General features: G+C 43.5%; 1 protein-coding gene across 2 annotated transcripts in view; it reads left to right on the top strand.

Annotated features, from left to right (window-relative positions):
• Window positions 1-1,134: 1,134 nt before the first annotated feature.
• The window catches only part of CMTR1 (cap methyltransferase 1), a 28,468-nt gene continuing 13,872 nt past the window's right edge, over window positions 1,135-15,730 (top strand). The window contains exons 1-11 of one of the 2 annotated variants that reach the window (XM_010391801.3): window positions 1,135-1,469; window positions 3,195-3,338; window positions 6,615-6,757; window positions 9,038-9,196; window positions 9,585-9,677; window positions 10,421-10,492; window positions 11,742-11,836; window positions 11,941-12,013; window positions 12,211-12,409; window positions 14,874-14,992; window positions 15,251-15,347. In XM_010391801.3, the coding sequence (XP_010390103.1) occupies window positions 3,209-3,338; window positions 6,615-6,757; window positions 9,038-9,196; window positions 9,585-9,677; window positions 10,421-10,492; window positions 11,742-11,836; window positions 11,941-12,013; window positions 12,211-12,409; window positions 14,874-14,992; window positions 15,251-15,347 (1,180 nt within the window). In that variant the 5' untranslated portion in view covers window positions 1,135-1,469; window positions 3,195-3,208. Of the gene's footprint in view, window positions 1,470-3,177; window positions 3,339-6,614; window positions 6,758-9,037; window positions 9,197-9,584; window positions 9,678-10,420; window positions 10,493-11,741; window positions 11,837-11,940; window positions 12,014-12,210; window positions 12,410-14,873; window positions 14,993-15,250; window positions 15,348-15,730 lie in introns of those variants that run through there. The other variant, XM_039568778.1, reaches the window with a different exon arrangement.

Below are 15,730 nucleotides of genomic sequence, written 5' to 3'. Positions count from 1 at the left end.
AGGGCTACCACATCTTCATCTCACTATCAGGATATTTAACTTCAGGACTGATGAGACAGACTGGTTTCAGCATTATTGAACACCAAAAGCAGCATGATGATCCCCTTCTTACCATGGATAGCTTTTCCAGTAGTCATTGAGTTGTTTTTCCCATTCCAGGCAAGCATCCTGCTACAGAGCCTTAGCAACAACTGTCAAATTTAACTCTGCAGAACATGTAACAGGCAATTTAATAATCCAGCTGTGTGCCTCTTCCCCCAAGTGAAGTGTGGGTTTTCTTTTCCAATGGTATGCTCTGACTAGTCAATGTTTTACTTCCTCCTCATCCTCCTGTCCTGACATAACTTGACCTATTTAGACACATAGTTTACAGCAACTAGATAACCGTGAGCTACGCTTCCCAAGTAGGATCCTCCTGTCTCTTGATACTACCGTGTTTGCTTAGGTTTTGTGAGACTAAGCACTCAGTCCTGTATGCTGAGATGTATGTCCCCATGTTTCAAGCTTAATGCAAAGTACAAGACGGCTCCTAGGATCAGGTTGGAAAAGACCTCTGAAGTCACCGAGTCCAACCCACGACTGAACACCACCATGGGAACTAGACCATGGCACTGAGTGCCACGTCCAGTCCTTCCTTGAACACCTCCAGGGCCGGTGACTCCACCGCCTCCCCGGGTGGCACATCCCAGTGTCTGTTCACCCTTTCTGTAGAGTGATTCCTCCTGGTGTCCAACCGGAACCTGTCCTGGGGCAGCCTGAGGCTGTGCCCTCTTGTCCTGTCGCTGGCTGCCTGGGAGAAGAGGCCGATCCCCACCTGGCTGCAGCCTCCTTTCAGAGAGTTGTAGAGAGCAATAAGGTCACGCCTGAGCCTTCTCCTCTCCAGCCTAGACACTCCCACCTTCCGCTACGATACACGATCGATAAACATTTTTATATCCATATATTTACAAATTATTAACTCTGCGTAGCGCTTTACACAGAATTTCGGTGTTTTCAGCCCGGCCGGGGCTGCCCGCCGCCCGCCTGTGGGAACGGCCCCGGCGGGGCGCGCGCGGGCGGTGCGTCACCGCCGCGCGCCGGCGGCCGGGGAGGCCCCGCGCGAGGGGCGGGGCGGGGGCGGTGACGACGCCGCGTCCGAGCGGGGAAACGAAAGCGGCGGCGGTGGCCTCGCGCCCTCTGCTCGCCGCGCCCTGGGAGCCGGAGCCCTTCGGAGCCGGCCGCGGCCACCCGCCTGCCCCGCTTTCGCCGTGAACGCCGCCCGCTCTAGCGCGGCGCTGTCCGCCGACCCCGGGCGTGTGCGGGTCAGCGCGGAGCGCGGCCGCCGGCGGCTCCCGCGGTCTCCCCGCCGCACGCCCTCCGCCTGCGGGGGGATCTCGGCTTGGCCTTTGGGACCGGGGGCTGCGCGGCGGGCGGTGTGACGGGGGTAAGAGGCCGGAGAAGGGCAGCGAAGCTGGTGAAGGGTCCGGAGGGTAAGTACTGTGGGGATTGGCTGAGGGAGCTGGGGGTGTTTAGCCTGGAGGAGATGAGGCTCAGGGGAGACCGAATCGCTCTCTGCAACCACCTGAAAGGAGGCTGTAGCCAGGTGGGGATCGGCCTCTTCCCAGGCAACCAGGACAAGAGGACACAGCCTCAAGCTTCGCCAGGGGAGGTTCAGGTTGAACATGAGGAAGAATTTCTCCACAGGAGGGGTGATTAGACATTGGAATGGACAGCCCAGGGAAGTGGTGGAGTCACCATCCCTGGAGGTGTTCAGGAAAAGACTGGACGTGGCACTCAGTGCCATGGTCTAGTTCCCATGGTGGTGTTCAGTCGTGTGTTGGATTCGATGACCTTAGAGGTCTTTTCCAACCTAAATGATTCAGTGAGAGGCCGGTGGTGCGGTGCAAGGGGGCTGTGGGGCATGGCTGGGGATGTGGAGGGGCTTTCCCTCGCAGCTGCGAGGCTCCTGAGAGACTGGGTGTCCCTAACTTGCTCCTAATTTTGCATGGCTTGAAATCTGTCGGGAAGGCAGGTGTGCTGAGGGACCCTTAGTGAGGTTCGGAGGGTGGCGGTCTCGACAGGGAGCTGGCAGGGGTGAGCTGAAAGTGTGTTGGTCTCTCATTTGGCTATCTCAGAAGAAATACAAAGTGGCTGGTTTGTTAGAGATAAACAAGGGGAAAAAACCAAAACCTTTAACTGAGGCAAGAGCAGATAAAGGTGAGTTGTCTGCAATAGAACTTCTGGTGGAAGTGAAAAGATTTCTTAGCCATAGAGCAGTGAGATTGTGGGATCATTCTGCAGTCAGAGTTGTGGGGATAAAAAAAGGATTTGGCCTTAAGGTGCCTTGTATGTGTTTGTGGAAATACGTTTGATAACTGAAGGTTTGAATTGGTGACGTGGGGTATCTTTTGTAGCCCAACAATCTTATGTAGAATAATAAACACTAATGGAGGTTCAGTTTCTTTGGTTTTTTTTTTTTTTTCTTTTCAATAGCAGGGAGGTTTTAGTTGGTGTGCTAAGCATTTTTGCCTTTAAGTTTTTACTTGCTTTCCCTTTCCTTGCTTCTTGTCTTCTGCAAGTCTTCCAAGCTGGCTTCTGTTAACTCTGTCTTAAGCATTAGACCTTTCTCTGGGTTTATGCCAAGTTTATCAGCCACATCCAGAAGCTGGATATATTGCTAGTGATTCTTGGTGAAAAACACAACCAACACACACAACTTGAGCACACATATTTAATGAAGTTCTGTTATACAAGTAATGTAGAAAAGCTCCTTTATTAATTATTGCAGAGGTGAGGTCAGAGTTGTTTGGAGTCTCATGAGAAATTTGTTCCACCTTGCATATTCTCCATTAGATTAATGTTACATTTTTTCACTGTGTTTGGATAAAATGAATCTTTGATTCAGTAGTAGTAGTGAACTGCCATATATTTCAGTTATCTAAGTGTCTGTGTCTGGGTTGACTTCGTCTGCTTGCATTTGGGGGATAAGTAGATTGTAGAAGTGATTTGAAATTCATCAGTTACAGGGAAACTTCCATATCAGTTTCCTGTTTAATTAATTAGATGTTTAAAAAGGCAGGTTCAAAAGAAGCTAATACTTTTAAGTTGAGAAGCCTAATACTGAACAGCATAACATGATCTATGCCGCCATGCTGCCGTGCCTTACAGAAAGTTAATTTGCGTAATGTTTGCCAAGTGTGATCTTCTTCTTTTAGCATTTCAGGAAAACATGAAGAGAAGGACAGAACCCGAATTTAGCAGCCCCCAAAATAAGCAGAAGAAGAGGATGGAAGATTTGGGATTAACCCTCAGTTCTACTTCAGATGATGAAAATCAATATAGTAATCATACTACTCAAGGTAAGGTTGGAGATCTGGTATGTGCTGCTGCAGGGGATGTAAATAATAACCAGGAACTGAACCTACATCTCCTAAGTGCTAATTAACAGCTTGAACTTCAAGGGCATACTCTCTCATTAGGAAAAAAGCTACATTATTTCTTTTCACAACCTTGGATTGGTGTGAATTCTTTTAGGCTTTTTTAAAATCTTATGTAAACTTTTTTGTTTGGGAATTGTATGAATTCAGATGTAGAAAATTGAATTTGAGGCAGATGACATGTGCATGATCCAAAGCTCTAAACATTCTTGTCATATTGGTCTTTTCAGTTTCAGCAGTTATTTCTGGTTTGGAAACTTGGTACTGAGGCACTGTGGGTGTTATGCCATAAAGAAGCATCATAATCATAATTTTGTTTAAAGAGGAAGAAAGAAATCAGTAGTCTTATCTAATTTCTGCAGATGGGAGAAATTGAGATGAATACAGAGGGGCTGGTTGGTTGGGGCTTCTACTTTGTAGGACCCATCTCTTATGCTGGCTCCGTGTGATTTTTCCATGGGAGAACAGAGTTGAGAGAGCTCACAGGTGTTTTGTTTCAGAAGGAAAATCTATTTCAGAGTTAACTAATTGCCTGTTTTTTCTTGGAGTATGCTTTCTCACCTGGAATTGGGATATACAACAGTTGAGGCACGTGCCCTACATAATTGGTATTGCTGTTGTGGGACACTTGAAACTCTCCCAAGATGGTACTTCAGGTTGCCTTACTGTCATGCCTGCTACATCAGAGTCTTAGGATTTCCCACGGTCATGAAGTGTTCAAGAGCCTGAACACATAAAGAAGCCTTCCCTTGTGAAAATGGAAGGGGTTGTGTGTGGAAGATGAGTGGGTTGGGAGTAGCTGTAGTTGCAGGGTGTGTGTGGGTGCCTGTCTGGCAAGGCCCAAGGTGAGTGAGGAGGTCAGAGGTGCAGAATGTGAGAGCTCGGGTAGGGAATGCTCTGTGCACTCAGGGCTGGGCTAAAAAAATCAAACAAATGTTTTTTTCATTCCCCACCCAACCTTTTGATTATTGAGTTCATAAATGTTTCAAAATAGGCTTTAAGCCGTAGTGATTAAAACCCAAGTTGATACAGTTCAAGGACAACATTTTGGGTAGAGTTAATTGTTTAGTAGTCTATTACACCCGCTGTGGTTTCTAATGAAAGAGGGGAGGTCGGGGAAAAAGTGATTTGAGATCTAATATCAGCTGAGCATGGCTTAGCAAGTCTTAAAAACAAGAAGAGTTGTGAAGGGACTCCCGTGAAACTTATGTAGTGGGTATTGGGTTTAAGGCACTATAGGAGTCTCTAGAAAATAAGACACGGCTCAAAGGCAGGTAGCAAAGTTAACTGAAGAAGCAGAAAGCAGTAGCTGACCCTAAAGCAAAAATCCTTTGTGAGTGTGTTCTTAGCTAAAAACTGTGAAAGAAACAGAAATAGATTTTGTGGGACAGATGTTTGAAAATCAAGATGGGTATAGAATGTTGCAAACACAAGTTGAATCATAGCCTTCCTTGTCTGGAGCTGGAAGCCTCAAAGGTTGATATTGTAAAACTCAAGTGTAGTAGTTATGTGGGGACACAAGTCCTGAATCTTAAAGTCTGATTGCTCAGCAACAAGCACTGAGGACACGTTGAAAAGGTTTTAATTACAGTTGCATATTTCACTGTGGTGTCTTTCATTTTTACTTCACTTTCTCGTAATGGCCTTTTTTTGCTAATTTTTCAGTTGTTTCCTGTTACTTCACTGATGCTCAGTTTTCCAGAACAGGAAAATACAGAGATCTGTGAGTTGAGAGAGAAATAGTCTGGTTTTTCTTAATTTAGACAAATGTAAGAAAAGTTCAATCGTTCCTTTTAAGTATTGAAATATCTTTCGTGTTTTTTTTAACACTTCTGTGGAGCTAAATTATCCCTTCTTAAGTGATAAGCAGGAAAAGATCAACTCTGCTAACAATCTTCTGTGTTATCTCAGGGCAACTTTTGTAGTTCAACTTCCCCTAGTTGTACAAAGCAGCACAAAGTGATTTCTAGCACTTGGCAAACAAGGGAGTTCAAGAGGCAGAGGGCCAACACAGAGCATGGCTGTGCTTGCTGTGGATTGCTGCTCCTGCAGTCTGTATAAATTAGCTGTAGTAAGAAACTTGTGCCACTGCTTCATCCTCATAGTGGTATTACCCCAGGAAAAACAGAAGGACTCATTGGATTTTGTAGGGCTCCCCTTGGCACCCAGCTGGTACAGAGCAGGCTGAGACAAATGAGACTACCATGATTCCTGCCCAGATCCCAGTTACATCCTGCCTGGAGCGAGTAGGTTTGGGCATCTCACAGCTGGAGTGCAGCAGTGAGGACTATACAGCTCATACAGGCCTAGGTTCTTACCAACTACATTCCAAGGGGGAGCTGGGCACAGACAGAGCTTCATTGTTTGGTGCCCATGAAGGTTCTGATGCATCAGTTTCTGGTGAGAAAGGTTTATTTTGAGTGCCTGCTATGTATGTTGATACTTATTACCTTGACTGACCCGTTGACTTGATTAAGTTCTTCCTCAAACCTCTTTCAAGGTATTTTAAAAGAGATTGGTGTCTTCTGACCTTAGCTTTCACTTGAGTTTGTATGTATCAGTAAGCTCTAGATGTGAAAAAACTCCCTCGCTTGCTGTAGTGAGCTTGGGGATCCTTGCTATTTAACTAGATAGTGGGGGTCAAATTGAAGTATAATAAGTTTAACTTTTCTTTCTGCAGTGTTGGCCATTTGGTACTGTGGCCTGTGTACTTGATGTGGGTTTTTGGTTAAGTTAGGGATGGATTTACACTTGTAGTTAGGTAGGATCTGGAGAGAAATTCAGTATGTTTCATCAAGGTGTGATTGTCACTATTCTCAGGAGAGAATCCCTGTGGACCTTCTCAGTTCCTCAGGATCATTACAAAGGTCAGGCACACCACAGTACTGTTGTGGTCATGCTGTGGCTGCTCTGCTGGTGTGATGGGGTTTGCCCAGTCCTTTGTGGGGCTTGGAATCCATGGGGTCAGAGAGGTTGTGTGTGTCCCTGAGGCAACAGGGAAGATAACCAAGTGTTGGTTGCACAGGGTGTTTTATATTACACCTGCGGGCTTCCTGTAGCACATTTGAGATACTGAAGTGTCCTCTATGTGTGTGTTCAGAGGGTTTAATGAGTCACACTGTATTCTAATGTGGTTACTGAGATGTCTTTCTTCCATTTTATTTTTATTTTCATTCTCACTTTTTTGTTTGTTTTCAGAGTCCTCCAGTAGCACCAGTGGGTCTGACAGTGAGAGCGATGAAAAAAGACCAGTCTTCAGAAATGAGTTCAAACAAGACTCTCTTGTGGAGGGAACTTCATCTCGCTACTCAATGTATAACAGTGTCTCCCAAAAGCTTATGGTAGGTCAAAATAGTTTTGGACCAAACTATTTAGAACTGATGAGAGCAAAGTGAAAAGACCAGTTTGTTATAAAAAATGCTTTGATTCTGATCCTCTTTGTAGCAAGGTTCTCTGCATCTTTGAGCTGTATACTAGCAGCAATTGGGAGGGCTGAGAGATCTTGGTTTAAGTGGATCTGTTAAAAAAAAAGTTGAGTTCAAGGTCTAGGAGCAGGGAGGTGAATAAGAAGGAAAGGATCTCTGGGTAAGTCAGCTTACTGAGCATGAAAAAAATGTCCTATTGTGTTATTTTTGCAATGCTTGACTTAACAAATGCTTTGTAAGAAAGGCCGTAGCAAATTACGTGATTGCCCTTAATTTGTTTGGTCTTGGAGGCTGGCTGGTATGCTTTTGTGGAATTATTGCCTTAGTTATTAAGGTATTTCTTTCCCTTTCAAGTCATACCACTCTGCCTTATGTAGGGCTGGAAATTTCTTAGAAAGGCAGGGAGTTGTGAAGGATAGCGGCTGTGACAACTAAACTTTGAAAGTGATCAGCCACCCCTTGACTGCACAATATTAGCATGGGCAAGAAAGTGCTTTTAAAAAGTTCTGAGAAAATGGTTGGCAGTTTCATGGTAGTCCCAAATTTGGCAACTTGTTCCTGAATTTAAGGCAATAGCAGCCTGTAGAGAAGTTGAGTCTCTTTGGATGCATGCTTGTTTCCTGATGCAAACTTTGTCTCTGTAGTATCGTGAGTATCTCATAATCATGAAAGAACAGAGAAACAAAAACGTTATTTCCAAGGGCAGCAGAGAAGATGAGATGTATAGCTGTAATTTGGGACTCACTGAGGGCCTGAATGTGGGTCCTGCTTTGTTCTGTGCTGGTGCTGTACTCACAGGAGCTTGAGTTGGTTATCTTTCCATGGTGGTAGACCAGCTTGTACCTGCCTTTGTCAAGTTAGAAGTGCAGTGTTCTGCTGGGAAGTGATAGCTGCTGCTAGGAGTGGAAACAGGGAGTGGGAACTGCTTCTCAAGGAGTTGCAGTGCTGCTGATGAGCAGGATCATAGCTCTACATGAAAAAAGAACTTCCTTGCTGAATTCAAAATTCAGTGGAATCCAGAGGCTGGGAGTTGCTGATTGTGCCTCTCTGTAGTTAAATCTTGTTGCTGATCATTCAGAATCTGTTCATGTGCATTTTTGGCACTGGGCAGCAGTTTGCTGATTCTAGAGTAATACTGTCTGTCCTTGGAGACTTCTCCTGAGCCTGATAGGAAATGTGTTTTCAGTTGCTCCAATACAGGTGCTTTACTACTGAATCTATGAGGCTTTTTTTAATAAGCCCTCATAAATTTGTATTTAAAGTTGATTTGGTTAAAGATTTGGCAGCATTTGGTAAGTAAAAGGAAAATGGTCCTTAATTACTAGATTTTCAAAATTCTGTCCTTAGAAAACTGGTGTAAAACAGATTCGGTGGCTGTGACATCTGGTGTACATACTTCAAGGTCTGATTCAGAGCAAAGGCAATGGGAAAACACCATGTACCTTTGTTTAAAACCTGTCAGATATTCTTGTGGTGTTCCTCGTACAGATTGGTAACAAGTGATTTTTTTTTTGTTTCTCACAGGAAGGAGTATATGGATAACATTCAAAGTGAAACACTCATTAAGTCTTCTACTTCCTTACTGTCTTGTGCATATGTGAAATTGACTGCATCCCTGCTTTTTGTTATTGTTCTCTTATTGCTAAAATTCACTAAGAGAAAAGCCTGAAAAACTAGCAATTAATGAACATAGCTCTTTTAACCTAAGAGATGTGTATGTGTTTCAGGAGCAGTGTGTCCTGCATTCCTCCTCTGAGTTTTACATGAAGTTTTAACTGATACTTGAAATGTGTGTGAATGCATGTTGACAACAAAGAATATCATCACAACGTGAATATTTTCCTGTACCAGCATCTTTTTTTTATGAACCATCCATGCTTACTGAACCCTGTGATGAATGGCTCCAGGCTCCTCAGTACTTTTTTCCCTCTGAGCAGGCTGTTCCTGCATTACTGAACCTTTTGGAATTTGCTGTCATCTCAAAAATCATTCTTCAGATCTAGTTTTTTTGTGTCTTGCCTCAGTGAAGTGAACTCACTCAAAAGTCCTGAAAGCTACAATTGAGATTAAAAATGCTCAGTGCCTTCAAGTCACTTCAGGGTGATGTGCCATTTTCCCCACTAGTCTTTGACCTTAGCAGTACTACAAAACCTCAAGTTCACTTGCCTCAGTGTGCTCCCTTTGCTCCCTTTATAGGCCAAGATGGGCTTCCGGGAAGGAGAAGGTCTGGGAAAATACGGCCAAGGCAGGAAAGATATTGTTGAGGCATCCAATCAGAAGGGAAGGAGAGGCTTTGGCCTGACCCTTAAAGGATTTGATGGGGAGCTCAATATTGATTGGCAGGATGAGCCAGAGGTAAGTACTTCCTGTTTTAAGTCCCGTTTCTCTTGTTGTGTTCAGCAAAAGCTGGAGAAAGAATGTGTAAAACAAGCATCGAATTTTTTGGCAACTGTCTCTTTTCCAGTGTCTCTAAACTGTACTTTGAGTACTAGACCTCTGTTTTGCCTTGATTATCAGACTCTAATAAAGGGGAAAGTGGTGAGGTGGCGTTTGAAGTCCTTTTTAATTTTGAAAATAAAGAACGACATGTTTTAGTCCAGGAGGAAAAAACTGTATGGTTGACCCTAAAGTCATGGCATAACCCCTTATGCTAGCATTGGGAGGCAAGCTTTTGGGGAGCAATTTGTTTTTGTGTTTTTCTAGTAAAAACATCTTTGGCTCTTCCCATGACTTGTGTTTGCAGCCTAGTGCCTATGAGAAGGTAGACTGGTGCCCTGAGTGTACCACAGAGATCCCAGATGCCGAGGAGCTGAAGGAGTGGATGACTGTGGGGAAGGTAATTTTTTATATCTCGTTACTTACCAGCCTAAGACAAAGCAGGAGTACTCAGCCTGGATCAGTTGCCACGTCAAATAGTTGTAGAATAGCCTAGACTGCAAACAACCTCTTGAGGTTGCTAGTTCGGCTTCCTGCTTAAAGCAGGTCCAACTACATCTGCTCAGGTTGCTCAAGGCCTCGTTTAGTCGTATTTTGAGTATTTTCAAGGATGGAAACTTAACAGCCTGTTTGGGCATCTGGTCAGTGTTTGACGACCCATTTAACTAAAGAAAATTTCCATATGGCTAACTGGCATTTCTTATGTGGCTTTTGTCCGTTGTTTCTTGTCACGACGCTGAACATTTTAGGAGCCTAGGTCAATCTTTTCTGTCTCCTGTTGTTAAGAACTTGTCCCATTGTTAGGTACAGCAATAGGATCTCCCTTTCTGCATTCTGAACAAACTGTTCTCAGCTTTTTCTTACACACCAGGTGCTTTTTCACCCTCATCATTTTGGTGGCCCTTTTGCTGCTTTTGTTCCAGTATGTCTGTTCTTGTACTGGGGAGTGCTAAACTGGATGCAGCATTTCATATGTGGTCTCAAGATGCCTAACAGGGGAGAATAATTCCTCAGCCTAATTGCCACGCTTTTGCTGATACAGCCTAGTATGTGATTGACAGCCTTCATCCATTATTGGTACATGCTGCATCCTGAAATGACAATATCATGTTTGCTAATTGCTGTGTTCTTGTCCTGTTGCAGAGGAAGTTGATGATTGAAGATGAAACAGAGTTCTGTAATGAAGAGCTTTTACGCAGTGTCCTGCAGTGCAAGGTGGGCCTCCTTTTTAGAGAGGAACTGAAATTTTGGAGAAGCAAGTGAAATAAATAATTGAAAAGGATTGAGTAGTTAGGTAATTGACAAGAGTTCAGAATGTCCTCTGTCACCTCCATGTCACTGGGATGACTGAGCATCCTGTTTTTTACTATCTGTTCAGCAACCTTTTTTGAACCTCAGCCTTCTAAAGGATTTCTTGGTTTAACTCCAGCTGGCAACTAAGCCCCCTGCAGCTGCTTGCTCACTCACCCACCAGCAGGACTGGGGAGAGCATGGGAAGGGTAAAAGTGAAGAAAAGTCGTAGGCTGAGATAAAGACAATAAGTAAAGCAAAAGCCACTCAATGGAAGGAAAGCAAAACAAGAAATTAATTCACTATTTCCCATGGGCAAGCAGGTGTTCAGCCATCTGTCTCCAGGAGAGCAGGGCTCCATCATGTACAAGGGTTACTTGGGAAGACAAAAGCCATAACTCTTAATGTCCTCGGCTTCCTCCTTCCTCCCCCAGATTTATATACTGAGCATGATGGGATATGGTTTGGAATATCTGTTTGGATAGTTGGAGTCACCTGTCCCAGCTGTGTCCCCTCCAAGCTCCACAAGAGTGCACTCCCAGCCTACTTGCTGGCAGGCTGGTATGAGAAGCAGAAAAGGCCTTAATACTGTTCATACGCTGCTCAGAAATAACAAAAACATCTCTATGTTATCAACACTGTTTCCATCACAAATCCAAAATGTATCTCAATGCTAGCTACTATGAAACAAATTAACTCTACCCCAGCCAAAACCAGCACAGAGATGATTGAAAACAGTCACCCGCCCTTAGTCTGACTGAAAGGCTGAAGGCTTGAATAAGCTAAGGAAATGAGCTCCCCTTCTTTTCTTGTCTGTTCAGTCTTCCCTCCTAGATTTTATCATGCCCTTGTATATTGCAGTAGAGTGTGTGTGTATATATGTGAAAGAAATACGTTAGGCTGGGACTGCTTTTGAGGTGGCTAACCAGATTATCAGGCTCTGGAGCTATCAGTACAGAATTTGTCAGTGTTATTAAATTTGCTTAAGAGCTGAGGTGGCTTAGAAGAAGAGCAAATATCATTATGAGACAGGAAAACATTTTGTATCAGTGAACCAAATCTTCTTGGAGTTTGCTGTCTAAGGAGAGAGAAGCAAGAAGATGGGAAATGCTGATGCCTGCCTATCCCTCCAGCCTGTGCCATGTCCAGCTGAGCTTTGTTTCTGTTTGTGCAGAGTGTATTTGATGAGCTGGATGGAGAAGAAATGCGTCGAGCCCGAACAAGGTCTAACCCCTATGAGATGATCCGTGGAGCTTTCTTTCTGAACAGGTTTGTAGAATGTCTGGTAGTGTAGTCCTTTTCTCATTTATGTTCATTTTCAGCTGTGGGAGCCAAGGATGAAACTTAACAAGGCCCTGTTTATGTGTTCACAGGGCTGCGATGAAGATGGCAAATATGGACCATGTCTTTGACTACATGTTTACGAACCCTAAGGACTACCAAGGGGTGAGTGCCTCTAACTTTCAAAGAGCAGTGCTTTCTCAGAGAATGTGAAAGGTGGGAAGAAAGGAGAATCCTTAGGATGCTAGCTGGGAAAACAGCTAGTTGAAAGACTCCTCTGAGCAGTGTAGTTTATGGTGTATGTGGTTTGACTGATGGGAGCTGTTACGGGTCAGTAGAGTTTCCTCAGTTTCCTTTTGCAGGTGCCTTTGATAAAGGAGTATGATGCAGAGCTGCTCTACTTTGCTGATGTGTGTGCTGGTCCCGGAGGCTTCTCTGAATATGTCTTGTGGAGGCGGAAGTGGCATGCAAAAGGATTTGGCATGACCTTGAAAGGACCAAATGATTTTAAACTGGAGGACTTCTATTCTGCTTCCAGTGAGCTCTTTGAGCCTTATTATGGTATGTCGTGCATCCATGAGTGTTACCTGATATTTTTGCTTATGCTGCAGCCTCTGTATTAGTGGCAGGGCTGGTATTGATACCAGCAGGGGGATCTAGGAGAAGCCTAGGGAACCATTTTGCAAGGTAGAAGGGGGCTGTCATTGGAGAAACGGGTTGAGGTTGGTGAGCTTGCATATCAAGTCATTTTTCTCCACTTACTACCAGTCTGGCCTGGGAATGTGTTTCATTGTAGTAGTTGATATTTGAGTACTTTGCTTATCTGAACATTATAGAGTGTTTTAAGATTGCTTGGCAATGGTTTTCTCACATCACTGATCTCAGCCTGAAACACAGTGAATGAGATGACTTATCATAGAATCATAGAATTGTGTGGGTTGGAAGGGACCTTAAAAATCATCTAGCTCTAATCCCCCCCTGCTGTGAACAGGGACACCTTCCAGGAGACCAGGTTGCTCAAAGCCCCATCCAAGCTGGCCATGAACAGAGACTGGGCATCCACAACTTGTCTGGGCAATGTGTCCCAGTGACTCATCACTCTGAGTAAAGAATTTCCTGCTAATGTCTATTTTAAATGTACCCTCTTTCAGTTCAAAGCCATTATCCAATATTCTATCACTATACTCCCTCATAAGAAGTCCCTCCCTATCTTTCCTGTAGCCTGCTTTAGGTACTGGAGGGTGCCTAGACTCCCTAGAGCCTTCTTTTCTCTAGGCTAGATAGCCTCAGTGTTCTCAATCTATCCTCATGGGAGAGGTGCTCCAGCCTCCTGATGTGCCCAAAGATCTATTAGCAGGGCCAGAGATAGAAACCTCATTTGCCTGACTGTCAGCATGTTTCTATATAAGAGCTTACTAGCTGTGCTCTGATAATTGATTGTGGGCTCTTAGCAAAGATAAATAAAACAGATTGGGGCTAGAGGCTTTATCTGAATCACTGTGACTAAATATCTGCTTAATCCAAGGATATTTATTATGTTAACATGTTCTGCCTTGCTTCCAGACAGACTAAACAGGTGTACACAGACAATTGCTGCATCTCTTCTCATGCATCGTAACTTGTTAATCTTGGTGATATGTTTGAGCCTCCTGTCTGCCTTACCTTTAGGATCAGGAGGGGAAATCCAAGGATTGCTAGTATTCCTGCTGCTTATTTCAGACAAAATGAAAGAAACTGGAAAGTGACTGTCTTGTAGAGAAAAGGGTTTGCTTTTCCATTGTGCCTGGTGTGGTTTTTTTCCTCTCCACCACTGACTCTTGTTGGCTGCCACTCTTGACACCTGACTATGAGCCCTTAGAGAATGGTTAGTAGCACTTAAGGATTAGGTCTTAGTTTAAGTGAAGGTTCATGGCAAGGGCAGCAAGGCTGATAAGTACCTTGTTCTAATGGTTGCAGTGTTTGGATCTTCATAGCTCACTGCAATCTGGTATTATGGAGAGGAGGAGATACCTGGAGAAATTAATAGCCCAATGATTTTGATTCATTTTCTTGATCCTTTTCTGTTTTGCTATAAAATCTAGTGAGGTTTGTACAAATTCTCTTCCACTGATGGGAATAAAGTAGCCTGCCATGATATTTCTGTTGTGAAGAATGGTAACAAATTCCAGTGTCACTTCACTTATTGACAAGATGGTTGGTGAGGAGTTTAGTTATCAAAACACTATCATGCATCCTGATCTCTTCTGCTTTTTAGTCCTCCAGTTGAGGTAATAGAATCTGTAGTTGTAGAAGATTTACAGGGACTAATACCAAACAGAAGTTCAGGCTTCCTAAAGGCAGAATTGGTGAGCTCTAGAATACACCTTACGTCAGCTTTCTAAAACACCAGCTGGGGGGCAATGTAGCTCTCTTTAAAAAGAGCCATATGGGAGAACTGTATGAGTATTTTTGCACAAAGCCTACGTCTCTGTCCCTACTCTCTTTATAAACTTCTTCACAGTTTTTTTGGGGGTGTTGCTTTTTTAAAGCCCAAATTATATTGTGTTTGAAAATAGACTATTATGTTTTCTTTGGAATGATTTGAATTCTTAGTAGGAGGTTACAAATGCACAATATAAAGAATTCTCCTTTGTCTGTAATAACATGTTTTTAACAGGTGAGCTGTGCAGTGAGGTTGCATCTTACATTTTCAGTAGGTTGAGCTATGTGCCATTCCTGCTTGGATGAGAATATTATGTTGTCGTATCATCCTAATTTGTCTTTTGCTGAGGCTAATGTACAACGCATCCTTTGAGCATGGTTATTTTATGGTCTTGTTTTTGCCTGACCACACAATCTGAATAATTTTTCTAAATTAAATAGCATCTTTGGTGGTGAACAAGGGACTTTGTTAGTGCTTATTCGCCTATCAAGGTCTTTGTAATTTCTGACTAAATGTTGATTGAATACTGTAGATCATCTGCACATACTGATCTCTTGTTTGTACTTGCAAACGTGCTATTGATTTTCTCCTTTTTTTCTTTAGGAGAGGGTGGGATTGATGGAGACGGAGACATCACTCGATCAGAGAACATTACTGCTTTCCAGAATTTTGTTTTGGACAATACTGATCACAAGGGAGTGCATTTCTTAATGGCTGATGGGGTTGGTCAATTTCTTTTCTTCCTGCATGAAAAAAAATGTGACAAAACTGACACCTTGGTCTGCATACAGCAGGGTATTTGACATGTGTCTGTAGCTACAATGTGAAATTCTGCAAGCCTTGCCATTAAAATTCCTGGTGTCAGTTCTTTTACCTTAAAGAAACAGAAATGATCATGATTCCATGATTTAGTTCCTCAGAATCCTTTGCTTGACCAACAGATGTGTGGAGATACTAATCATATGCTATGTGCTTTGCAGGGTTTCTCAGTGGAGGGTCAGGAGAATCTGCAAGAAATCCTAAGCAAACAACTCATGCTTTGCCAGTTCCTTACAGCACTGTCCGTTGTCCGGACAGGTATGTTTTGTCCATTAATCTTCCTCCTTCACTAAGGTATGGGTGGCTCTGGGGAATGTTGCTGTACAGTTTTTATTAGTGCCTTGAAGTCTGCTCTGCTGTGAGGCCAGGTTGCACAGAATTGAATGTGTATGCATAAATCCTGAAATGGTTGTCACAAAGCTAAGAGAGCTGGTAAGAAAAATAAGATAATATTCACCTATTTTGCTTTTAATTAAAAGCATGAGCTAAAATGCATTAATTTAAAGCACTTAATTTGTTGGGTTATGTGGCTGTTTTGGGGTAGGGTCACGCAGTGTGATAACTGGACAGTCTGTCTGAGTTTTATGGCAGTAGCTGGACCAGCTTCCGGAATATTCCAGCTGATTGGAACAGAGAGTAGT

This window comes from Corvus cornix, chromosome 3 (assembly GCF_000738735.6).
Source record: "Corvus cornix cornix isolate S_Up_H32 chromosome 3, ASM73873v5, whole genome shotgun sequence".
NCBI lineage: Eukaryota > Metazoa > Chordata > Aves > Passeriformes > Corvidae > Corvus > Corvus cornix.
This window is presented reverse-complemented; position numbering and strand designations above follow the sequence as displayed.